The sequence below is a fragment of the Pinus tabuliformis genome, chromosome 9 (assembly GCF_031772625.1).
Source record: "Pinus tabuliformis cultivar Carrire ecotype Pingquan chromosome 9, CPIR1, whole genome shotgun sequence".
In the NCBI taxonomy this organism is placed as follows: domain Eukaryota; kingdom Viridiplantae; phylum Streptophyta; class Pinopsida; order Pinales; family Pinaceae; genus Pinus; species Pinus tabuliformis.
The window spans coordinates 1,005,092,582-1,005,119,128 of NC_142307.1; the positions used below are offsets into that span (position 1 = coordinate 1,005,092,582).

At 38.4% G+C, this 26,547-nt stretch overlaps 2 protein-coding genes across 2 annotated transcripts; both read left to right on the forward strand.

Annotated features, from left to right (window-relative positions):
* LOC149152120 (beta-mannosyltransferase-like protein) lies at positions 1 to 26,036 on the forward strand. Its single transcript, XM_089438709.1, has 2 exons — positions 1 to 1,312; positions 25,739 to 26,036. The coding sequence occupies exons 1-2, from the start codon at positions 1,133 to 1,135 to the stop codon at positions 25,910 to 25,912; spliced, it is 354 nt and encodes a 117-aa protein (XP_089294835.1). The 5' UTR covers positions 1 to 1,132; the 3' UTR covers positions 25,913 to 26,036.
* Positions 16,768 to 19,871, forward strand: LOC149152121 (uncharacterized). The gene is made up of 2 exons (XM_089438708.1): positions 16,768 to 18,905; positions 19,034 to 19,871. The coding sequence occupies exon 1, from the start codon at positions 18,071 to 18,073 to the stop codon at positions 18,611 to 18,613; it is 543 nt and encodes a 180-aa protein (XP_089294834.1). The 5' UTR covers positions 16,768 to 18,070; the 3' UTR covers positions 18,614 to 18,905; positions 19,034 to 19,871.
* Positions 26,037 to 26,547: the final 511 nt, after the last annotated feature.

The window sequence follows — 26,547 nt, forward strand, 5'->3', positions numbered from 1 at the left end:
CAAACGCAAAGCCAATGGAAGGATTTGGTCGAATGAAGTAAGGGAACGGGAAAGAAAACATCTTCTCTTCATCGCGCGCTAACCGAGCAGGCGAACAACACGGACACTATCTTGAAATTCTACCTACAAGGACATCATGGTGATCTAAATCACCCCGACGAACCTAACCCCATGAAGCAGCCCTGTTCTTAGACCACTTACACAGAATCGGTCACCACAAACAGAAACCATAGAGTATGCGGTCCAATTCAGTGTAGCAAAAGATCCAGATACCAAAACCGCGGACGCAAGGATGGATAGGTACGGTCAAGTTGGTTCGAACAGGACGGTATAGGCCGGTACAGGGAGGGCTTCAACTAATGCATCTGCTGCCGTTTCTGCTTCTAAGGAGGATAGGGATGAGCTTGATACCCAGTCTTCAGGCACCCGCTTCCGATGGATCATATTCTGTAGTTTGAAGGCACGTCGTAGCCCGAGATTGAGGAATTTCCGGACCCACTCGTCTATCTAGGAGTCACTGGAGACTTTCGGAGTTAGCCGATCAGGAATTGTCTCCTTCTTGAGGATGTGAAAGTTTCTGATTTCGACGGCAAAGAATTCTTAGTATTCTGAGGATCCCGATTCTGAACTTTTTGATGGTGTGTCAATTTGGTGTAGTTGGTGTAGTTTGAGCGGTTGTGAGGAAAAATTGTTACCATCCTCACTTGGGTTCAAATCCCACTTTTTGACATGTTTGTTCTGAGTGAGCCCATTGTTGATGAGATATATAATCTATTCAATGTATTTATGAGTTGTTGACCTAGTCTTGTGCCCTGAAAAATTTAAGATTTACTCCAGGTACTATCCTTAAAACAAGGGGCAAATGCCCAAATGGTTTTTCGCAAGATATGTTGCCCTTAGGATATGCTGGCCTCAGTTTCCGTCTCAATTCTGAATTAGGAAATAATCCAAGCTATTTAGTTCCCTCTCTGAATCATTGAATTTCTGGAGTTGAGACCTTCTCATTAATATTGGAAAAGAAAGTCCGGACTGACCTATAAAACCCATTTCTTGTATCAATCCCGTTGCGGGTCGGGATTTTCAGATTAGACGAAGGAAAGAGGAAAGTTCAGGGTTCGAATCTTCTTAAGCAATGTCGCTGCGCATCAAGGCCGTGGTGGATAAGTTCGTAAAAGAGCTGAAAGAAGCTCTGGACGCTGATATTCAGGACAGGATTATGAAGGAGAGGGAGATGCAGAGTTACATTGAGGAACGAGAACGTGAAGTCGCTGAAAGAGAGGCCGCCTGGAAAGCTGAACTTTCCCGCAGGGAGGTAAATATCTTCATTTAATTGTAAATCTCTTTCAGTCTTGGATATCCTACCTTGGCAATGAGTCCAAACACTTTTTTTTGATGAAATAAAACAATAGAAACCAACTTCTAAATAAAAAGTATACAACGAATAAATACGTATGATACAGTCTTATTGCAGAGATCGACACAAGATGCTTTGCAATAATGCCTTTACAACTTGCTCCGTCTCTTATGGTCCATTGTTGGTTAGGGTTTCACCCTAAATTCTTAGGCGAATTATTCTAACTAGAAACCTTTGTCAATCTTTAGAATGGTCGTAAATATAAAAAGAAAATCATCATTTCTTATTTTTTCTTTTCTAAGTTTGAAGATTCCAGACATTTCTTTATAATATAATTGTCAATTTCTTTCACAATCCTATATAACTTTGGGCTAGAATTTGTTAGATCCTACATCAATTTTGTTTGCCAATGCTTCCGGTTTACTGAATTCTTTATAAGACCTAGCTTCTCTTTTTTCTAAAGTTTGTGACCTCGAATTTCATTTATTAGACATCTATTAATTTCTTCTTCTCCTCCTTCTTGTCATAGTAAGCGCCGCAGAATAATTTTCTGCCAAATGCATGTCTTAGTGTACTATAACTATGTATTAAAGAGGCTTGGGGCATAAACAGACGTAAGCAGTCCCTTTGGTCATCATGGCTTGTCGAAGGTCCTTGAGATACCTCTATAATCTCTTTTCCCAGACTTTCAACAGAGACATTTTATCACCCTAAGTATTCTTTAAGTTTCTCTATGCCTCTAATGCGTCTTCTCCTTCCTCTGCCTCGACTGTTTTTCCCAGTTATGCCCTAATGTTGAGCCAGGGCCTCGAACCTGTCCCTTTGGTCATCATGGCTTGTCGAAGGTCCTTGAGATACCTCTATAATCTCTTTTCCCAGACTTTCAACAGAGACATTTTATCACCCTAAGTATTCTTTAAGTTTCTCTATCCCTCTAATGCGTCTTCTCCTTCCTCTGCCTCGACTGTTTTTCCCAGTTATGCCCTAATGTTGAGCCAGGGCCTCGAACCTATTAGGGTTTTTCAGCTTTGCTTAGCTTAGCTCATGCTTTTTTCCTTCTTTTAGTGTCGTTGATATCTCTTCTACTTCGATTATATTTTAGCATTTAGGAGTGTTCTAGAACTCCCAGTCTTGTGGCGAGTGTATTCTTTTGGCCTATTCCTTAGTCATTTGTGGACATCAATAAAATTATGTTGTTTTCTCTTTATTTAATATAAATTCCACACAACTGTTGTTTGCATATTTTAGTATTCTTGCAACTGTTGTTTGCATATTCTAGTATTCTTGCAAGTTGCATGTTCTTACCTAGCACTGTTTTGATTCCCAGAGTCATGTGTATTTTAAGCTTAGCTGTCAATTTGGTGTAATTTGAGTGGTTGTGAGGAAAAATTGTTACCCTCCTCACCTGGGTTCAAATCCCACTTTCTGACATGTTTGTTCTAAGTGAACCCATTGTTGATGAACTATATATAATCTATTCAATGTATTCATGAGTTGTTGACCTGGTCTTGTGCCCTGAGGAATTTAGGATTTACTCCAGGTACCATCCTTAAAACAAGGGGAAAATGCCTAAATGGTTTTTCCCAAGATATATTACCGGGATTTTTTTTCAGCTCAGTTGATTTCTATAATGTCTTCTTGACAGGTTCAAAATTGTTTTTATTGTCGCAAACTTAACAGTTTCATACTTAGTAGTTGCTGCACTTTTATTTGGCATCTTTGTATGGCTTCATTTGCACTTGTTTTGGAGTGACAACGCTTTAACTGGGCAGCGTGCTCTGCCTACCTTTACACAGATTACCCTTAGAATATGCTGGCCTCAGTTTCCGTCTCAATTCTAAATTAGGAAATAATCCAAGCTATTTAGTTCCCTCTCTGAATCATTGAATTTCTGCAGTTGAGACCTTTTCATTAATATTGGAAAAGAAAGTCCGGACTGACCTATAAAACCCATTTCTTGTATCAATCCCGAGATACTGTCTCTTGGAAATATCATCTAGAATTTAATTAATCTATGGATGTACCCAAGGGTAATCTACAACATCTATCTAAAACATCAATGATTATAAGGTAATCTACAACATCTACCTAAATGCCAATAACTATAGGGTAATCTAAATTGATTATGGAAGTTAAAAGATAGAACTTTTCGAACATGTAAACTTTAAGGAACTATATTGCTGTTGTAAGTGTAGAAACCTCGCTGAATCTTTAGAATCCTCAAAATGTTAACTATGAAGATTTGGTTAAAATTTTCTAAATATCTAATGATTTCATATATTTTATAAAAATAGGACAATTTTTCAAGTAAAACAAGTTCATAATATAGAAGTTTGGGCGAATACTCATTTTAAATTCGTCAATATATTTTGGCAAAAAAATGGTAAAAATAAAAAATGGCAAATATTCAACCCTAGAATTTTCTTTGATCTTAAATTTAAGGATTGCGATTATACAATTTATATGATGATCAAGGGAAAGTTCGGAGCACAAGAAATTTATATTAAATTGATAAGGCAACCTAGTGCATCTCTCACTTTCATGATATGATCTAACAAAATTACAGATATGCATTTATTGTGAAGCTTTTGTATGGGTGAGTAAATCTTAACTTTGTTTTATGTTGTAAAATGAGAACTGTAGATAACAGTAATACTTTAGTTCTTGCTGAACGATTGACAACAAGAGTGAAGCCTCGCAGTGTAAATGATTTGTCAAGATCTAATATCTCTTTAAATTGCTTGGGATATATATATATTTTTTTGTTCTGTATTTTATACTAATTACCTATTTGATCTTTATTTCAATTATGGAAGATATAAAGTTTTTATTGTGGTAAGCAATTTCTCAAATGATATTATTGAGAATAATAAACGGAAAAGTAGGAAGAGATGCAAGAATTTGACGACGGAATGCAGTTGTTGGTCATTTAGAGATTAGGCTGTCTTTTGCAGTTTGGTAATCTCTTTTTAGAGACTGGCTGGCCTTGATCAAATTCACAATGCAATATATTTTCTTCCTTGTTACATTTCATTATTTGACTTGAATGGTTCCTAAAAACATTTGAATTTTGGCTCGAGGAAATTTCCCCTATCCTATGGGGACAACAGCGGTACGTAGAGAAATGCAAGAATTTGACAATGTATTGCAGTTCTTGGTTCTTTAGAGATTAGGCTGTCTTTAGCAGATTGGTATTCACTTTATAAACTGACTGGCTCACCTTGACCAGATTTTATCTAACTTATGCAATTTGCAATGCAAGATATTTTCTTCCTTGTTACATTTCATGATTTGAGTTGATTGGTTCCTAAAGACTATTTGAATTTTGGCTTGAAGAGAATTTTCCCTAACCTATGGGGACAACAGCAGTACGTTGACTGTATATCAATAGAATTTCAGTCAAAAGTTGTATAAATTTTGTGACAGCTCTTTAATACGACAAGTCTATCTCGACTAACGTTATTAGAACTGGACTGGTTATCAAATTGGTAGACCCCCCAGACTGGGAACCGGTCAGAACCAGACCAAAACTGGCAAAAAAACTGGACCAAAAAACTGGTCAACGAAAAACACATAAAATACTCGAATTTTAAAGAAAAACATATATATTCATGTTCATCCATATAAATCTAAACAATTTATACACAAATAAGCAAAGGATTTTATTTATATAGCATGTAAGGTTGCACATAACCAAAATAGCACCCAGTGCAATCCATCTCCGAACCAAAAATACATCAACAAACAGGCCCTAGATGGCCTTTATCATCCACACCTCCATACCATCAAAATCTTTGCCTATATTGGGATATTCGTTATCAATATCACCCTCTAAGCATTAAAATAAGATAGAAAAAGCTTAGCATGTCATGTCAAGATTTTGTTACCGATGGGTACATTTTTAGTAGTATCATGATAGAGGAGTTCAACAATCAATGCCACTAACATCAAGGTACATCGAGGGGTTGGTTCTCTTGATTAAATGTTAGTTCCATACCCTCGTACACGACAAAATCCAATGGAAACATTGCAATCCCCCCAACCTTGAAATACTAAAAAACTGTTAAGTCTGCTGGATTTTGAGTGGGATGTAAAATTCTACTTTCTCCATATGAAATCCAATGTGTTTGGAATCAATCTCAAACATCCTAAGTCAATTAATGGTAGCACTAAAATTTAAGTAAAAGGATGAAATTGAAAGATAACATTACCATTAATTGCATGGCATTAGTAGGGCATTATGGTCAAATATTATGCTTCTCCCTTCTTTCGGTATCTTGACCAGAGATGCCTAGTCCTCTTCATTATGTTAGTTTTCTAAACCCAATATCTAATGTTTAATTCCTAGCAAAAACTTATTGAATAAACACACAACTAGGTTTCTAAAAAAATATTCAGCAAAAGAAGATATAATGATCTCAATCACAATGATACAAACATATTTTTGTTGAACAAGTTTTTCATTAACAAATCCAATCTTACGTGGGCTCCAGTCTTGGGATAATGGCCCACTTGAGAAAATACAGATACAATAACTTGGATATGATCCAACAGTTTTGCCTTTGATTGTTGCTAGTTCTTTCCTATAAATCTAGATCTCCAGCCTCTTTGCACTCCCTCGGACCCAACACATCACTTATTGAGATGCCTCTCTCAATGTTGTGCTATTGTTGTGTGTCTTTGTCCTCTCCTTAACCTTGCATTTATAACATTACATTGAGCTAAATCCCTAACCCTAATCCCAATCTCAAAGTGATTGACAACTGAGATTAAATCTCGCCTCACTTGAGATCAATGTCTAAGATTAAAACAAAATCATTAAAGTGAATTACTTTACTTTTCCTAAGTTTTTATTAGCTCAATAAGCCAACATATGAATATGTGTTTTTTCCTAAGTTAGACTTAGGCTAAGTTATATCAACAACTTGCTCAACCTAGAGTAAGTGTTCAAAGGAGAATGTGGGCAACTTCTGCACACATAAACACAAGGTGTGTGCAAAAGTACCTTTTTGAGCTACAACTTTCAACACTCCCTCTTAGTGAAGAAGGTACTTCTGGAAGAATCTACTCCACTTGGATTTGTCTCCAATCCCATCACATCATCCACTGTTGTAGCTACTCCCTTTGGACTGGAAGACTTCCCTACTACCTGCTTTGGAATCTGATCTGAAACCTTGTTTCTCCCAACCATGCTCCTAGGAGGCTGCACATGAGCATCCATCAGTGTTAGCCCATACCAACTGGTTCTCACAGATCTAGAAGAGGCCTCCTGCCCATCTTCTAGATTAGAAAAATTGAGTCCTCGATCTCAACTCAGTCTTTAAAGCCTCTCGCTCATTCGTTGTCAACTAACATCGATCCTCGATTCGAGATCCCCTTGGATCTGCTTATAGGTTGGCCTTGCAAGTTGTACAACTTACCCTTCTTGACACCAAGCCTGACTATTGTGTCTATCCTGGGTAGCTCCCTCTGAACATATGAATACTTGTTCTTTTTGGAACTCAACATCATGCCCTTCGTCCTCTAGATTTGAGAGAGAGCAAGTTTGTCTTCAGTTCTAGGACATATAACACCTCTCCCACCTCCAAAGATCCTCTAGATTCTAGTTGGAATAACACTATTCCAACCCTTTTCACTGCATGTATGGTACTCGTAGTGACTTTCACATGCATGTCTGAATCTGTCTTTGAAATACTAAGGAACACTTCCCTCATTACTGTCATATGGCGAGATTCTCCACTATCCATGAACCATGCATCACTGTCCACAAACCAGGCACTTCTAATACTAGTGCCAGAAAGACAGGCAACCACTAATGAGAAATCCTCCTCAAATTTTGCTGCAAACTCTTCAATCTCTGCTGATGCTGCAACTTGTGCTCTCCCTTTGTCTTTCTTTCTGTTTGGGCACCGGCTCAAACTCTTCAATCTCTGCTGATGCTGCAACTTGTGCTCTCCCTTTGTCTTTCTTTCTGTTTGGGCACCGGCTCACATAATGGCCTGACTTGTGACATGCAGAGCACTTGACTTTGCTCATGTCTTTCTTTCCATCGTTAGAGGATTCTCCCTCTCCTTTGTTCAGTTTGGCATCTCCTCTGTGCTTTCTTACATGACCTGAAAGGGCTTCCTCATCCCTTTCATCTTTTATGTAGTTGCCATGTAGAGCATCCTCATGAGTCTCCTCCTAGGTGAAGTCATCCCACAACCTATCCCAAGTTGGGAGATTCTCCCGTGCCACAACTCCTTTAACGAAGGCACCTGACTGCTATGTGAACCTATTCAAAGCTGTCCTTACTAGTTTTGAGTCTGACACTTTCTCCCCTACTACAATAAGCTCGTCTCCTAAGTCACTTGACACGGGGATTCGAGATTCGTAGTATCGGATTCGGACACATTGACCCCCCGGAACAGGACACGTAGGATTCGTTATATATATATATATATATTTCTTACACAAATTTTAATTAATGATACAAATTTATTGATTTCAAACATAGATCTTCATCTATAACATGCATAGTACATACAAAATTCAAATACATGTAAGTGGTCACATAAATCATGATTCATAATTCATAAATGAAAGACAACTTACAACTACAAGATAGTAAGATAAACACATTGACAACTGTAGTTTTCTCATTAAGTCATCAAATCAAAATGTGTTACATAGGTAGTGCTGGTGCAATGCCAATGGAAAATAGAAATAGAAAACTCTGATGATATTGGGGGAGGAGGGGCATCTCCAATGGAGACATTTTTGCCCTTCCTTTGCCCCCTAACTGCTGCCTTTGATTGAGCCATGAATACTGTAAAAGAAATAGACAAAATATGCACAAATTTGTAAACAAAAAATCATATACAAACTGCTGTAATAGAATAAGAAATGTAAAAAAATGGAGCTGAAATGCACTTAACTGGTGCTTGAATCTCCTTGCCGAATGCTATACTCCCTTAGCTCCTTGCTCCAAACCCTTCTCTCCTTGCAAGCAGCGCAAACAATGCAGACCCAAATGATAAACAACGTGAATGAAATGAAGAAATGCGGCCTTTTTAAACCCGCGACAGTCACTTTTTTGGGATTCGTTGGCCAAAATCGGGATTCGTTGGCCAAAATTGGGATTTGTTTAGGATTCGATTTTTGGGCGAATCGTACCAGACACGCAGGATTCCGGTTCGCCGGGCTATATGGACGAATCCGGTTACTTAGCTCATCTCATACTTGAGATATTTGGTTGAGATAAGGAAAAATTGTCTCAGTCTTGGACATCTTGGTGTTCCTATGTTTCTCTCTCAACACCACTTTTCGGTAATGGTTCACTTTGTGGTCTAATTTGGGCAACGCGTCCCACATTTCTCTAGCAGTTTTTTTTCCCAAATATATGAGGAATAATGTGATCCTTCACTCCGTCTAAGTTAATCCTCCTAGCTTTCACGTCCTTCTTATTATGGGTGGCCATAAGTGTTGCATCGGTAGGATGAATATGAGTTTGTGCTACAAAATCCCATATCTCGTTCTGCTTTACCATCGACACAATTCTCTCCTTTTAGATGTTGTAGTTAGACAACCCATCCAAACGATCATCAAACTTGAGACTGGTAACTATCTTTGCCTAAATGATCAAACCTTGCCAAAATCAACTTGTTCTTGATGAAGAAGAAAATTGCAGTCCTCATGTGAGTTTTTTTTTTTTAATTTTTTATTGTGCCCCTTAAAAAAATTTCAGCCCTTTAATTTTTTTCTTCTTCGGTCGTTCGACCAATTTACTTTGGCCCCCAAGTTTTTTTTCTTGTATGATCATGGCCAAACCCGACCTCGACGATCCAATACGAACTTGGCACCTGCGATTCCAAGATTGATTTTATTTTTTTCTTCAAAGTTCCAACTTTGATACACTGTTAGTTTTCTAAACCTAACACCCGGTATTTAATTCTTAGCAAAAACTTACTGAATAAACATAGCTAGGTTCCTAACAAAATATTTAGCAGAAGTAAATATAGGGATCTCAATCATAATGATGTAAACATATTTCTGCCCAACAAGTTTTTAATTAACAATTCCAAACTTACGCGGGCTCTTGTCCTGGGATAATGGCCCACCTTAGAAAATATAGATACAATAACTTGGATTTGATCCAACAAATTCGCCTTAGATCGTTGCTCATTCTTCCTTGCAAATATAGATCTCTTGCCTCTCTACACTCCCTTAGACCCAACACACTGCTCATTGAGACGCCTCCTCTCAATCTTGTGTTGTTGTTGTGTGTCTTTCTCCTCTCCTTACCTTGCTTTTATAACTTTACATTGAGTTAAATCCCTAACCCTGACCCTAATTCCAAAGTGTTAATTTTTGGTATGTTCTATATATGCTTAAGAGCAATTTACTTCAATTTCTTTATGAGACCAATACCAATATCTAGTTTAGCAATCACATCAACATGATAGTAAAATGCAGATAGAACATAAACATAAACAGTAGAAGACAAGCCAAGACAAGAGGACACAAGATGTGGCACCAGCTAGGGACAAACCCCAATGTGGGGAAACCCTTGATCAATTCTTCTTATATTCTTCAATAGTTCAGCAGAGAGAGAGATAGTACAAATTACAATTCTGATAATTTATGACAGCAGCAGATAAGCCTTGACCAGAAAAGTCAATGCTGGTCAAACAGGGTAGAATTCTTCCTCTAAGTAGCTCGGTCAAGCCCAGTCAACTTCGGCCTTCAACAGTAAGCTCAATCAGCCCAAACATTGCTCATAATTTTGTTTACATTCCGCAGTTGATCATTGTTCTGGTTAGGGCACTTGTTCCAGCCCTAAACTCCCTTGACAATGTTCAAATAGTCCCTAAGAGAGCTACGACATACCCTTGAGGAGTTCAAATACCATCAATCTAGCATCCCTCCACAAAACACTGCTGCAACATTGTTTGCACTGTTGTTCGCTGCACTCCTGGTTAGGGCATGTCTTGCAGCCCTAGTTCCGCCACACAGTCAGCAAACAAGCCCTTGTAGGGTTGCAGTCCACCTTGGGGACCCTCTTATCATGCCATGTTGCCTCCTAAAAGTGTTGTCCACCCATGACAGCGCTTAACACAACCTCTAGTTGTGTGCTATGGCCTGTGGCCTAGCACAACAACTTGTTGTAGCTTTCGACCTTCACAAGTGTTACCCAAACGATCCCAAACAACAACAATTATATTCCTCATGAACTCGACCTAGCCGTCTGCACCTGCCAGCACCCAACCGCATACATATCTAGCCCTACGCTGACCTGTCTTCAACGAATTACTTCTCCTTGTGGCTGTGGTTTCCCTGCCTAGCAAACACACCTAAACTAGAGCTTGGTTCATGCCCTAGAACAACCTTATTCACCACGCTGTCACCTACAGGACACAGAAATTCCCATGCTGTCCTTCTAGGCTCCTTCACGCTATCTTAGGGCTCCTTCTTGGTTGCGGCTAGGGCTTGAGATCTTTCTTTCCACCATGCCCTCCTTTTGAGAAGACATACCCAAACAAGTGGAGAGAGAGACCATGAGATGAGATGATCAAATAATGACTTGAGGTCTCCTTTTATATGCAACACTGAGGATGAGATGGGGGTTAAAATGCTTGTTTTGCTTGCTGGTCGACCTTGACAATTTGTCAATAATACAAATAAATTCATATCTTCATTTTACATTTTAGAATTGGATGATCTTTAGATCAATCCTACACCTCTCGGAGAGAGGAATCCGAGAAAAATATCAGCTGTCATAAATAAGGTGACCCATATGGAGTTTGGCCCTAGTTGTCAATTTTAACACAAAGTGATTGATGTCTGAGATTAGATTTGGCCTTACTTGAGATCAATGGTTAAGATTAAAACAAAATCGCTAAAGTAAATTACTTTACTTTTCCTAAGTTTCTATTAGCTCAATAAGCCAACATACTAATATGTGCTTTTGCCTAAGTTAGGCTAAGTTACATTAACAACTTGCTCAACCTAGAGCAAGTGTTATAAGGAGAATGTGGGCAACTTCTGCATGCCTAGACACAATGCTTGTGCAAAAGTACCTGCTTGAGCTACAAATTTCAACACATCAGAGAGATATTTAGACATAGATCTTAGATCCTACATACACCGCCTCACTCGGAGACGATTCAAATGATCACAGCATACTTTTATGTTGATCCAACTAATCGGAGCAACAAGCGACGCACTGAGTTCTAGGGTATTTCAGATAGTAGAGCAGTGAGACCTCGGGTGTCCACTCAACCCCCCTTTGGGAGGCCATCGGTACCCTCGAGACTGTTGCGGAGGTGCCGAAGTTCAAACAACACATCAGTTCAGACACACCCAAAGCGTCAGAGGGTTTACTACCAAATGGTTCCCAAACAGGGCTTCCCTCCAGTGGGTTCTTCCCTAGCCTCAACGGAATTGCTAGAGACTTATCTAGAGCTTCTTTCCTTTGGCCTTGGATGTTAGGAGTTTCCATCGCGCCTATGTGTTGAAAAGTGTAGCTTGGGAGGTATTCCACAAGCCCAGATGGGGTTTGTGAAAATTTTGGTCACAAAAAGGCTTTTGTTAGCAAAATATCCAAGTGAAGGGGTTTTAGACCCAGTTGGGGTTTAAAATTCAAAAAGAAAAATTAAAGGGAAATTAAAATTGGTTTCCCAAGTCTAAAAGGAAGATCGAAACCCTAAGGTCTAGAGGGGTCCTAAGAAGGCTTGGGAAGTCTATATAAAGAAGGCCTTAGCATAAGGCTAGATATCGAGTGTAGAAACTCATTTGATCATGGAGGATACAAGAGATGTAGTCCTCATGAAGAGGCTGAACTAGAAGGCTTGGGAGGTCAGCTAGGGAGGCTGAGTTTACCATCTTCTCAAGGGAAAATCACACCAAGAAGGGATCGATCTGTTTCAGTAAGAAGGCTGAGTTTGAAGGAGCAGTCGAGTTCAGCAAAGGAGGTCGAATTTGAAGGAGATCCCTGTGGGTGTCTGTCTTGTTTTAGATCAATGTTGAAGGGAAAGGAGGGCCGAAGGACCGGGCAGGTACAATGTACGACCGAGAGGAGCTGAGAGAGCATGTGACAGCTAGATGGTCAGAGTATCTTGTTGAGGGTAGATTGGTTGTTGATGAATTGACACCAAACCCCAGTTCTGTATTCTTGTACTAGTGGATATTTGAGGGCCATTATCCATGGTACGGGAGCCCTAGACTGTTGTATTATATGTTGATTAATATAACGAAGTTGGGTTGAAAACAGTAAAAAGTTGTCTATATTTTGTGCACGTGTGATTTACTGCTGTTTATATTCCACTGTGCAAATAAAATAATGTGGGGCCATTGCCAAATGCAAGATGAATAGTGTTACAACAAAATCTATCACCCACAACAATGTGAAGTCCCAATCACCAAGGTGTTAGTTTTGTGCAACTTTAGGAAAGCATCCACTGTCGCCCAGTGGTTCTTTTCTCTTTTGGTTGGCTGTTTTCCAACTCAGTGGGGGCTCAAGGTTAAAAATGAAGAGTAAATGGTTGTAGTAATAGTATGTGGTTGTGGAAATGGAAAGGCGGTTATGGAAAGGAAATGAAAGGGAAAGGAGGGGAACAAGGAATGGGTTGATGTAAGACTAGTGCCTATCAATTTTAAGGACTAATGGAGTAATGCAACATTAAATGAAAGAACTAGTGTATTACAATCAACTACATTGAGGTAGGCTATATGGGTGAAAGGGTTAGTTTACTGTGTTCAACCTTTTGTATAAAAGAACTTATTTGATACATTCATCACTTGGGTGTGTATTTAAGGTAAAATAAACTAGTTTGATGCAATTTACCTAAGATGTTTGCTGAAAATAAATGGGCTAAGGGTGCCACTCATCAATACAAATATGAAAGAACTGTTTTATGGCTAAAATTTTCTTTCAAATCTGCAACTTAGTTTGATAGAAAATGGAAAACAAGTACAAAAAGAGAACAACAAATAAACAGGAGGGAGAACCTCACATTGCCTATTCCAAAGTGAATATTGAGTGCATTATTAAGCGCTCACATAAGTATGATAACAAGAAGATTCTATAACATATAAACACCAATTGAAAAGCATAGCATAACCACACAACAAAGTAGATCAATACCTCAATGCTTCATTAGTCTTCAAAGGTTTGGTACACAAGAGAAACTCAACATCATCTCCAAGCTCCTACATTTCCTTCATTCCTTCCTTTTCACTCTCTAACACCATATTCTTCAATTGCCAATTACCCAATTACAAATGAAAATGGAGAGAAACTTCTTTTTATATAGTGAGTTAAATCTCTACAATAAAATATGTTATTTTTCCAACTAACTCCAAGACAAGTCAAAAAAATATTTAAATAATGGAGCAGTTAGATCTCCCCTAAATCCATGGTTAACCATGTTACAACACGTGGAAAATAGCCAATTCGCCCTCGTCCAAAAATAGGTGTATGCACCAAAAATTGCTCATGAAACAGATGCGCCATCAAAAATAGGCACTAAACCATGTCAAATGTCCACATGAAATGCACCCTCCAAGAATGTGCATGTGTGCAACCACTTCACTTGTGTGAGTTCGTAGGTAACCATTACCATGGATGAATGTGCTAGATGCCATCTTCTAGATTTGTGCCCTCCAATAAAGTTCTCCAAAAGTAGAAAAGAGACCGCAACCTCAACACATTTGCACAAAGGTTAATGCTGAAATATAACCATTGTCCTCCTCTCAATCAGTCACCAACCAATTAAATCACCATGCACGTGTGCCAATAAGGGGTGCACTTTAAGAGACATGATAATGCTGATTTGAGTCTGCTGGGTACATTTATTGCAACGATTTGAGTGGCAGATTCAAAAAGCATGTGTAGAAGGGTGAAGTTGGTCCAGCAGCATTAATTTATTTTCTAAGTTATTGAAGCTTGCTCATTGGGTTTTATCATTGTTAGGAGTAAGCATATGAGAAGCAGATTTCTTTGGCATCCAATCTAGCAAATTTTCAACCAAAGAAAATTTATTATTTGGGATTCATGTAATTTAGCTTACATCCTAAAGGTTTTGAATTATGACATCTTGCATTCTCCTGATTCATTTTTTTTTCCATGATGCATATCTTTGTTGGAAATAATAATAAGGGGGGGAGGGTGAATCAGTATTAGTAAGTCAATAACTTTTTCATTTCAGATTCATATATGCTACTTCAGTTAAGGGAACCTGCGTGTATACGCAACTGCGTTTAATGCAACTAGCATATATCTAGTAAACTTATGATTCAGTTAATCCTTAATATGTTGATCTTCATTAACGATATAAACAGTAACCAGGCGCAGTAAAAACAGTACAGATCATCACACATAAGAAACACACATGAACACCTTGATATAAGGTGGAAACCCAATGTGGGTGAAAACCACCTGCTGCAATCGTCTCTATCTTCTTTTAATACTAAGAAACTTCTTTTACAATTTTGCACTAGTGCAGGCTTATACCAGTGCGCAGGCTTCTACCTGTAGAAGGCTACAACCTGCTCTCGTTCTCCAGTTACTCTTGGAAGGGAGCTACAACCCCCCTAGCTTTTGTACTAGATGATATGTGTACTAGTACGTAGGTGCCGACCTACAGAAGGCTACAACCTTCTTTTTTCTTTCAAGGACCAAGTTTCATAAATTTTTAGACTGAATCCATCAATAACATCAATCAAACATCTGCATCAATCAATCTCCTTTGCATACAAAACTGAATCAATCAATCTCTGAATCACCCAACAATCGAATCACTAAAACCCTGTCATCAAGCCACAGTCACCAGAACATAGAGTAGAACCCAGAACTCTACAACAACCACGAGAACCAACAACAACCTTAAATATCAAATCTCATAATGTATACGCTACTTGGCTGTGTCAAACCAGCGTGTATACGCGCTTTCACCAAAGGGAACCAGCGTACAGATCTGAAAATAATAACTTATACCTTCACTGCAATTCTCAACTTCAGATATACCCAGAACATCAGATATAATGGATAAGACATGCGTTAGTATTCAGATTTGAACTATTCATGATCATACCATATAATGATAATGCATTTTACTCTTCATGATCAACCTTCATTCCCCACATAGGTGCATCCCTTGCAAAGCATCACGTACCCATAACCTGCATACTAGATTTCACACTTTGTCAGATATTGCTCACTTGCTCTTTGGCCTAATGATCTTCTTCTCCTCTTATAGGTTTAGGCCTCTCTCAATACCATGGACCAAAACCACTTAGGACCAATACCTTGGACCAAATACCTGGGGTCAATACCTTAGACCAAATATCATGGACCGAATACCATAGACAAAAACTTAGTCTTCCAACATGTACACGCTTTCCCTTCTGTGAAACTGCGTGTGTACGACATACGCGCCTTTTGTTCTGCTAACTTGCGTGTATACGCTTCTTTGTCACAGTGAACCTGCGTATACCTCTCTGATCACTAATTCTTTGCTATTTACCTGCTGCACCATGATCTGTCATTTGAGTGAGTTGCCATCAAGGACAACACATGTATCATACTTGTATCATAATGCCAACAATCTTTAAATTCCATGTGAGGAATATACATGTTTTGGTACTCGAGGTACTGCGCAGACAATAAGGCTCAAAGCCATTACACGATATACTCATTATGAGCTCAACATGTCACATGCAGAAATTGAACTCGGGTCGGGAGTATAGCAACATTTCTCCCGACAGCCAGAGCTACACCCAATTGACATTCTCTTGATTCACTTGTAATAATCAGTGTATATAATATTGTTGAGATATCGCTGATTTTCGTAAATATCGTGATATTTTCGGGGAGATGAAATATCGTCGAGAAATAATTGCGATATTTTGTCTCCCCGAAAATATCACGATATTTTCGAAATATCGGCGATAGCTTGGGGAAATATCGCGTTACGACTTAAAATATCGACGGGAGACAGTAAAAATTGCCGCCGCGGCTATAAAAGTCCAATTTTGTTTTTTTTTTCAATCATTTTCATTTCTGATTGCTGGAGAAGGAAGGGGAGAGCTATGTGCTTGCTGCCAAGGAGGGTTTGAGTGTTGAATAGTTATTATTGCCACAAACAACGAAGATTTTGTTGATCTAAGCTTGAAGAACAGTGAGACAATTTCATTTCTTCCAGTAACAGGTATGTTCAAATAAACCCCTATTTTAATGAATTTTTTGATAGTTTTAGGATTATTCTTGCTTGCCTATTTGCCTACAATCATTTTGCTTGTTTTTTTTCCATTTGCTATGATTTTCATGCCCATGAGCAAATGCAAGGGTTTTAACTTTTCTCCATATTTGGAGAGCAAACTCCATTTTTTTTTAAACTTTCAAATAGGCCCTCTTATTGTCATTTATGGTTTTTCATTGAATTCACATTGCAAATAATGTAGCAAAAAAATTATTTTGTAAAATGATGTGGTTATTACCTATTAAGTTATTAATTCCAATTTTTTTTTGGTGCCCTAGGTTTGAGTTAGCTCACTACAAAATTCAAATATGCCAAAAGCCTTGGACCCATTTTGGGGGTATGGGGACGCTGATGGTGGGACAAATCGGGCATATCTTACATGCAAATTGTGTGGGACCAGGATGGCAGGAGGGGTTACACGACTGAAATACCATCTGACTAGACTCACTGGACATGATGTTGGGATTTGTACAGTTTCTAGTTCGGAGCTTATACAAAAAGCTCTTGAGGCAATTGATGAAAAAGACAGAAAGAAGGAAGAGACAAAAAGAAACAAAGCTGAATGTGCAGGTAGATCTTTCGGGATATCTTCTCCTGATTTTGATGTTGAGGGTAGTGTGAGGGGCTCCACAGTTGGCACATCATCACCTGCTACTACTAGTGCGAGGTCATCATTTTTTGTTCCACGAACAGGACATGGATCACAACCTGGCATAAAATCGCTTGTTAAAAAAAGGAGAAGCAAGAAGCAGATAGAGTCATGGGGAGGTGTCTTTTCTGGAGCGACTTACCTCTCAACATCACCAAAACCAATCCATTTTGGCAGCCAATGTGTGATGCTATTGCTGTTGTGGGCCCAGGGTACAAAAATGCTACATATGAGGAGTTGCGGGGGCCAATTCTTCAAGTAGAAAAGCAGGACATCAACTCTAGATTGGCGGAGTTGAAAAAAACATGGGAAGTTACTGGATGCACAGTGATGTCTGATGGTTGGACAGATAGGAAAGGTAGGACCCTTTTAAATTTCTTGGTACATTGTCCTAAAGGTACCATGTTTATTAAATCGGTGGATGCATCAGAACATATCAAAGATGCAACAACGATATGTGAGTTGTTAGATGGGTTCATTCGGGAGATTGGTGTGCAGAATGTGGTGCAAGTCATAACAGACAATGTAGCTAATTATGTGTCTGTCGGCAAGATGCTTATGGAGAGGCATCACACATTGTTCTGGACTCCGTGTGCAACACATTGTCTTGATTTGTTGCTTGAGGATACGAGGAAACACTCCTTCATCAAGGAGGCGGTTGATATGGCTAGGAGCGTCCCGAAGCTTATTTATAACCATGCTTTTGTTCTTAGCCTCATGAGGAAGTTCACTAGAAACTAGGAGTTGCGGCGTCCTGCAATCACACGTTTTGCCACAAACTTTATTACTCTTCAGTCTTTGCTTCGATGTCAGTTCGAGTTAAAGCAAATGTTTGTGTTTGATGACTGGCGTAATTGTAGGTATAGTAGGAGACAGGACGGGAAAGCCATTGCAAAAATGGTATACTCTGAGACGTTTTGGCATGGAGTAGAAGAAGCATGCTTAGTTAGCGAACCTATAGTAAAGGTTCTCAGATTGGTAGATGGGGAGAAGCCTGCAATGGCTTATTTGTATGAGGCCATGGATAGGGCCAAGGAGGCCATTCGTTTTTATTATGCAGACAAGGGTTCTACTGGCCTTGATAGGCATATGATGTTATGGGATGTGATTGATAGTCGGTGGACAGGGATGCTTCATCGACCCATTCATGCAGCAACACTCTTCCTCAACCCCGCATTTTCATACAAATGCGGCTTTGATTTTGATGGCAAGGTGATGGAAGGGCTCCATTCCTGTATTCATAGGATGGTACCTGATCTTGAGCTTCGTAGCAAAATCAATCGCGAGATACAGTATTATCGGGATTGTGTTGGCCTATTTGGCTTTGATGATGCTATTAGGGAAAGGACCCTCTTCATGCCACGTAAGTGACAAGTCATCACTCATTAGAAATTAGAATTTTCAATTTAGAATTTCCTTACTTATAATTCTATTTTTTTTAAATTCAATTATGTAACTTTTATTTGAAAATTTAATTATGTTTTAAGTTTTTGAATTTTTTATTTCTTTATTTTGTTGTAGATATTTGGTGGCGAAGCTATGGTGCAAGGGCACCAAATTTGCAGAAATTGGCCATAAGAATCTTGAGTCAAACATGTAGCTCTTCAGGGTGTGAGTGCAATTGGAGTGTATTTGAGAAAATACACGCAAAAAAGCGCAACAAGTATAACTTTGAGCTCTAGCCTTCAGTTGAGCAATTACACTTATTGTAATTTTTAATTTTTAATTTATGACCTTCAAGTGTCAAGAGTCAAGAGTCAAGACTCATTAGTTTTTTTGACACTCTTATAGGTTGGAGTTCGCACGCCTCAATGATTTAGTGTATGTGCATTACAACATCCGACTTCGAGTGAGGCAAATAGAAGCACCAATGGATCCAGATGCCATTTCCTTAGACAATATTGATGTATTGTCTCAGTGGAGGGTGGAGTTTGAGGAGCCCATCTTGGAGGAGTCACCTTCATGGTTAGAGCCAGATGATCCATTAGAATAGGGGCAGCAAGAGGAGGAGGACTCGGAGGAGGAGGAGGAGGAGGACATTGTGGGAGCATCAGCATCAACACCATCTGCTATAGATATAGGAGAGCATAGCTCCATACCTAGCACTCATTATTTGACATTAGGTGCAGAGGCAGGGTCAGGGCCTTCTACTACTAGGGGCAGGCCTGGCAAACAGCCCATCATGTTTTCCTGTAAAAGAGGGAGAGGGTAGTGATTTCAGATAGATAGCTGCTAGTTTTATTTGTTATGCTACATATAACTCATGATGATGAGATGCTTTTATCTATGTGATGTTGTTTTGTATTGGTTCTCCACATTTGAGTCCTTGAATGGACAATTATCAGGGATCAGCAGGATTTGGTATCGCCTTTCATGTATCATTTCTATTTGATATCATATATATCAGTGCTTTCTTCATATTTATGTGCCAATGTGTTTATTTCATGTTGTTATTGCTTTATATGTTTAAAAATTTGAAAAAAATGAATATATTATGCATTTTTTATGTTTGCCGATATTTGCCGATATTTTCCCTGATATTGCCGATAAGATATTTTCTGGATCCTCGCCGATATTTTGCCGATACCGATATTTTCAACACTGGTAATAATGGAAGCTGGAATTGCATTAAAAGCAGTTGCAGGTGTGCAAGTTGATCTGATATTGAAGAGTTTGTGGCTATCCAACTGTGCAACAGATGCAGTCATCAGAGCTGGACTTGATGCAAAGCTGATGCCATACGATTTTTTGAGGGCTAATGGTGATTTTTCCATGTGAAGAGCTATTACAGCAAGCTGTTGATATAGGGCAGGGTGCAGTTAGAGCTATCTGCAAAAAGGTTGAGATGCTGGTTAGTATTGAAAAGTTAAGATGACTGTCATAATTAGTTTACCAGCACCAGAACTCATGCATATGTTGAAGAGTCTGGGAGAGGGCTTATTATGGGTGCAAGTATCAAAGTAAAACCTCGAATGAAGCTTACAATTTCATTTGAAGAGAACTTCTATCTGCTCCTGCTGAAGAGGATATGTCTGAAAGAAAGATTCTAAACTACTTGATGATGGGTGGAGTGTCCACCCAAAACGTTGGATGGATTACAAATCCATTACACAGGTTATTCTGAAAATTTCCAACATGATGATCAACTGTGAAAATCCTCACTCTCTTACTTGAAGATGGATATCAATGTTAAGATATTCTATTCTACTTATAGTTGGATATCAATGTTTTGAAACCCAGTTGAGGTCAAGAAATCGGAACATTCTATGATGAAGATAAAGAAGCTACAGCGGCTCCTAGAGCATTGAACTGTCCATTATATTTATAGTCTAAAAATTTCCAAAGTAAATTGTGACCTTGGATTAAAAACCAATCTCTGATAGGATGATGAAGGTGCTGTTGAAGAAGGGCACACTTGTTGAGGGTGTGTTTAGGATATGTTCCTCTCAGTGACCTTTCTGACCTTTCTTCATGCAGAGCGGGGGTGTACTCCTGGGCTATTACTAGCATCAACTCAAGAGTTAATTAGGGAATTACACTCCTATTCCTGGCAGTAGGCAGGGTGCATTACTTGGGAGTTACACATGCATTAAGATTGCCTGTGATCAGCTCGAGGAGCATTCCTTTTAGCTATTTTTGTTCTTATTGTCAGGATTTACACCAGCAGAGAAAGCACAGCACTCAACAGAAGTTGAGGTGCTATTTGGGACTGCTTCAGTTCTGCTTTTGCAACTCTTCCTAATCAACATGCATATGAGTTGATGGAGGGTGCTGTATGAGCAAAATTTGTGCTTGCTTATCTACCATAACACTTTCTGTTCATGTATGTTACCATCTCTGTTTTCTACATTATAAGATCAACATTCACAGGTGAGGCTGGGTACTTTCTTCATTCATGACTGTGGACTTAAACGTATTCTTAGCAGATGGATTCTCCACTCTCATAATACTCTTGACAAATGAATGGCAGACCTCTTGCAGGAGTCACAATCACCTATTCTTGGCACAGATGAGGAGTTATGTGAAGGGGGAAGGGCATTCTACCTGGGGTGGTTCTATCGGGAATTATTCCCATCTTGCCGCATTCTTTTCTTACCAGATGAGGCACTGATTTGAAGGAGAATCTATCTATTCAATGGGTATTCGGAGTGGTGAAATGGTTGGCCATTTTTTGGAGCCTTCGCATTCTCATTCTTCTCCCATCTGATCTCCATTTCCCCTTTTTTAGCATTCATTTTCTGGCTAGAAGACAAACACACACATTCAAGAGTCCTGGAGATCTGTCACCTTTGGCACAAACATGCTCTCCCATTGTAATGAGATCTGAGATTGAGGTCATGTTTTGAACTCATCTCAATCTTTAGGAATGAATTTGAATCTTTGTTGTGAATCAGATATTGCTGCTCTTCCCTGTTTAGTCAAGAAAGAATTTAAATCTTTATGGCAGTGGAATAATGTGTGTGTATGAAATTTCAGTCCTTTGATTGCTTTCATGGTTTCTTTGTCATAATTTAGCTTGTTGAATGAGCTAATTGTGTTAAAATCTTTAGCCCTAGATGACTGTTATCATTATAATCTCAAGGCAAACAATTCAAACTGAATTTATTTTACTGCTGAATCTAATATCTGAACATAGCATCAATTACACAATAGCTGGAAAAGTAAATGGGGGAAGCATAAACAAAATACACAAAAACACAGATGAGTTTTCCTTCAACTCAGCTTCTCATTCCTTAGATCAAATCTTACGAGGTAACCTCCACAGGCTCTTAAACCAGCAGCTGTACAGTCAGACAAATCACCCAAAATCCTTGTCTGTATGGCCTGGAGCACATGTCTGCTGTATGGACCTGTATGGCTGCTTTAAGGCTTGATAATATGATATATGGTTCTGCTGTATGGCCTTCTCACTGACTTCTGGTTCCTCTCCTGCTCGCTAGATCTGTTCCACTGTAAGTTACCTCTTCTATCTTGTTTTATTTATGATTTACTAAAAACCCTAATCTGCCAAAACCCTGATCTCATCCTGAGATGTATGACCCAGTTTAAATCTAACTCATTAATGTATTAATTACACTTCATTAGACTCCTTAGGCTATGTCAACTGTAAAACATAATATATTTCACTTTTTCTTTAGTGAATTATAAAATAGTATTAATTACCCACTTTTCAAAGTGGTCACTTTTGACATGTCTCGAACCACTCACTGCACATTCACACTGAAATATGTGCAATAAGTTCCTGTCTGAGCATGCTTCTCAACAGATCATATATGACATATTCACTTGATTGTTTTTCTTGCTTCTTCGACCGCATTTCCCCCTACAAGGCATTGGATCTGATTGAACCAGTTTTATGTTGAAAGTTTATCTTAATCAATTGATAATATGCCATCTTCAGGGCATGAAATATTGCTGTTCTGTGTATACCTTGCAGATCTGAACCGAACAGCAAGGAGATTGCAGGTGCGAGGCACTTTTTCCTGATTATCTGAAGTTCAGCCTTCATAATTTTAGCGAATCTCCTCTTGGATGACAAATATCAACATGCAAGAGAGAGGAAGTGTGATTACATGACTATGCACTCTGTTTAAGTCTTTCATTTGACCCTGTTGAAAGCAAGATCCTCAAGGCAGTTTTGAGTGATAACATGTCCCAGTGGTACCCTAATAAATGCAGTTGCCAATAGTCACATGGTGATGGCACGTAATACTAAATAGAGTGGTTTTCCACATTGTATGACTGCAAAATTCAGAGTAAAAGTTGCCGTCGGGGATGACAAAGTACACATGGTCAAGGATCAAGAAAATGGTTATAAAGATGCATATGGGATAATTCAGGAGGTATATGATGTAATGTACTGTACTAGCAGTGTTCCACGGCGACACGTCCCCTAGGGTACCCCACACACATGGGACGGGGGGACGTCTGGGGAAACGTTTCCCCACGTCCCCCTTTTGGGGAAACGCGGGGGGGATGTGTCCCCAATGTGGGTGACGCGACTCCCCAAAAGGGGGTCGCCTAGGCGTCCCCCCTCAATATGGGCTATGCGTCCCCCGCTTAATTTGCTTTTAAACAATGATTTATGACAAGGAAAACCTAGTATTTGAGCATATTTCTCTACTAATGCTATGCAATTCATGGTAATGTTAAATTCTTAAGTAAAAGTGACATTCTCCTTTATCTTTCATTTTCATTGTTAAATTCTTAAGTAAAAGTGACATTCTCTTTTATCTTTCATTTTCATCATTTTACTTAAATTTTTAACATTACCATGAAATGACTCAGGATGTTTGAGAGTGGTTCTGACCTCATTGGATTTCATATGCAGAAAGTAGAAATTTTAGATTTCACTCAAAATCCAGCAGACTTAACAGTTTTTCAGGAATTCAGGATTCGATGGATTGCAATGTTTCCATTGCATTTTGTCATGTACAAGGGTATGGAATTAGTATTTAATCAAGAGAACCAAGCCCTCTTTCTACTTTAGAGTGACTTTTAGACTCATCACTCCACTGTTTTTGAGTTTTAGTTATATCAATTTACTATTCCAGTATTCAGATTTCAGTATCTATTATAGTCTATTTTGCTTAGTACTAATTAGATTCTAGAATGATGAATGATGAATTCTAATTTTAAATCAATTTAGAATCTAAAATGATGAATGATGAATTTAATTTTTAAATCAATGTAGATTCTAGAATGGTGAATAATGAATAATGAATATTGATTGGAGTATTTCATTATTGAATCTTGTGGTCTATGGATGAATCATGTATGTATTAGTAAGGATGATGAGTATGGATCAATGTATTTCATTATTTAATTCAATTATGTATGTGTCATTGTAATTATGCTTTCATTATTGAATATGAATTTGATATATATATATATTAAAAAGGAAAAAAATATATATACCCCGACGCCCCCCCGTCCCCCCTAAATTTCTCTAAAATTTGAGGGTACTTCCACACGTCCCCCTTGTGCGTCTCCCCGCACCCGCGTCTCCCTGTCCCGGAGTCTTGGTGGAACATTATGTACTAGGACTGTCGAAGAATTTATTTTTAGGAAGCTACATGGTAAACCGTAAAACAACACTTCAAGCTACAAGCTTTCAACTGTGACAATAGGTCAACAATCCTTAGTGTTTGAAGTGTGAACATATCAATAGTCAACTTTGGCATGAGAGGATTGTCCACCTCAACAACCAAAGCCTAATTTTTTTAAGAATTTGAATATGGTTCATGGTTTGCCTCTTTTTCGGCAAGAAACATGTGTGCGAAGTGTATGTTATGCAAACAACATGAGGAAATATTTTCTAGAAGATGTGCATAGAGAACAACTAAGTAGGTAGAGTTGGCATATAGGGATTGGTGTGATCTTATGAAATCTCCATCGATGGGAGGTGCAAATATTTCATGACATTTATTGATGATTTTTTAAGGAACATTTGAGTGCACTTTCTTGAGAACGAGCCAAGGGAATTTCAAATGTTCAATGAATTTAAGGCCATTGTTGGAAGGCAAAAGTGGAAACAATATCAAGTGGCAGTGGCCGTGGAAGTGAAATATCAAAGCTCTCAAGAGTCAAAACAGATAGTGTAGGTGAATATAAGTTTAAAGGGCTTTACAGCTACTATAGGTCTCAGGGCATGTCAACTATGTTGCTCATATACTCAGGGAAATGGTGTTGTAGAGACATGACAAGGTGGAGATGGGAAGGAGCATGCTAAAGGGCAAGAATTTGAGAAATGATATTTGGGTTGAACTCATGGATACATTTGTATATCTACTGAATACAAGTCCAACAGAAATGCTAAGAAATGTTACACTTGAACAAGCATGGTGTGGTGGGAAACCACAAGTGAGTCATCTTAGAGTTCTTGGACAGAATGTTTGATAACAGAGTTGCACAAGATATTAATGCTATTTTGGAACCTGAAATGTTAGGAAACCACGTATCAAAATTTCAGATCTGCAACTGCTGAAACAAAGGATTGAAGGTTCAAGACTGTAGACACTGCATATCAGAGGATTAGATCAAACAGGCAACTAACCAGATAGTGGACATGATAATGCTGATTTGAGTATTCTGGGTACATTTATTGCAACTATTTGAGGGGTGGATTTCCTTTTCAGATTCTAAGTGATGATGATGATGTTTTACTAGTGAATACTATAGATATCATTAGTGTATGATTGGCCATAGACTACAACATGGTGATTTGTTGTAGATTTTGTTTTTTTGGGCTTTAAGTGTTTTGTACTGAGGATTTATTAGTTCATTTCCTTGTTTGGCAAAACTATTAGTCAGACTGTAAACACAATATTATTAACAAATTACAAATCCTTTTTCATTATGAACTAATTTCTTTCAGCATTTGCAAACTAAAAAATGCCTACTCATAAGTACATTTATGAGTGCAATATCCTCTTGTTTTCTGTTATTGTTCATGGTGCAAACAAAGTAAATTTCTTGAATGGTGGATGTTTACAGGCTGAAATTGCTAGACAAGAAGCAAGGTTGAAAATAGAAAGGGAAAACCTAGAAAAAGAGAAAAGTGTTCTTATGGGTACTGCATCAAGTCAAGATAATCAGGATGGTGCCTTGGAAATTACTGTAAGTGGAGAAAAATATCGCTGCCTTCGATTCTCTAAAGCTAAAAAGTGAGGTTCTAAAGCTTTACAAGAATCAGGTGTAAGTATTGTGTTGTGAAGTTTATAAATTTGTCTTGTTACATCCTATTGAAACGGTGTATTTCAATTTTTATTTATATATTCTTTGCCTTTGTCAACTGAAGTTTCCTTTTTCCTTTTGTCTATCCAAATGCAAATAAGTCTGATGGTGTTTTCTAGTTGGAAGGCTGAATTGCTTTCTCTGTAACGAAATTTCAAAATTGAATATGGTAGTGCTCATTTTAAGAGCTCAAACACCAATTCTTTTGCCCCGGATTTTGTCTTTTCTTTTGCTTATATGTTGCAACTCACAACTTGCCTCACCTCATTGCAATTTCTTCAGAGGACATGTCCCTATCATTTGATGTAAATTCCTATGATATATGTGCTTGTAGATATAATCAATTTTCTTTTACAGTGATGGCAGGAATCGATTTTGGATACCACTGGATCAAACACAGAATGTAAGCTTTGTAGAGCTAATTTCAGTATGGTGTTTATGTAATAAATGTAATCAAAAGCTTTTGACATTAGTGAGCCTAAAATCTATCATATATAATCATCTTTATCATTGTGTCCAAGGAAAATATAAAACAACATTTGTGATCTGCGAGCATAAGTAACATACAC

Coding starts and splice junctions, on each gene's coding strand:
- LOC149152120 (XM_089438709.1), top strand. CDS start 1,133: ATGTCGCTGCGCATCAAGGCCGTGGTGGATAAGTTCGTAAAAGAGCTG. Junction 1,313..25,738: donor CTGAACTTTCCCGCAGGGAG/GTAAATATCTTC, acceptor GGATGTTTACAG/GCTGAAATTGCTAGACAAGA.
- LOC149152121 (XM_089438708.1), top strand. CDS start 18,071: ATGTTTGTGTTTGATGACTGGCGTAATTGTAGGTATAGTAGGAGACAG.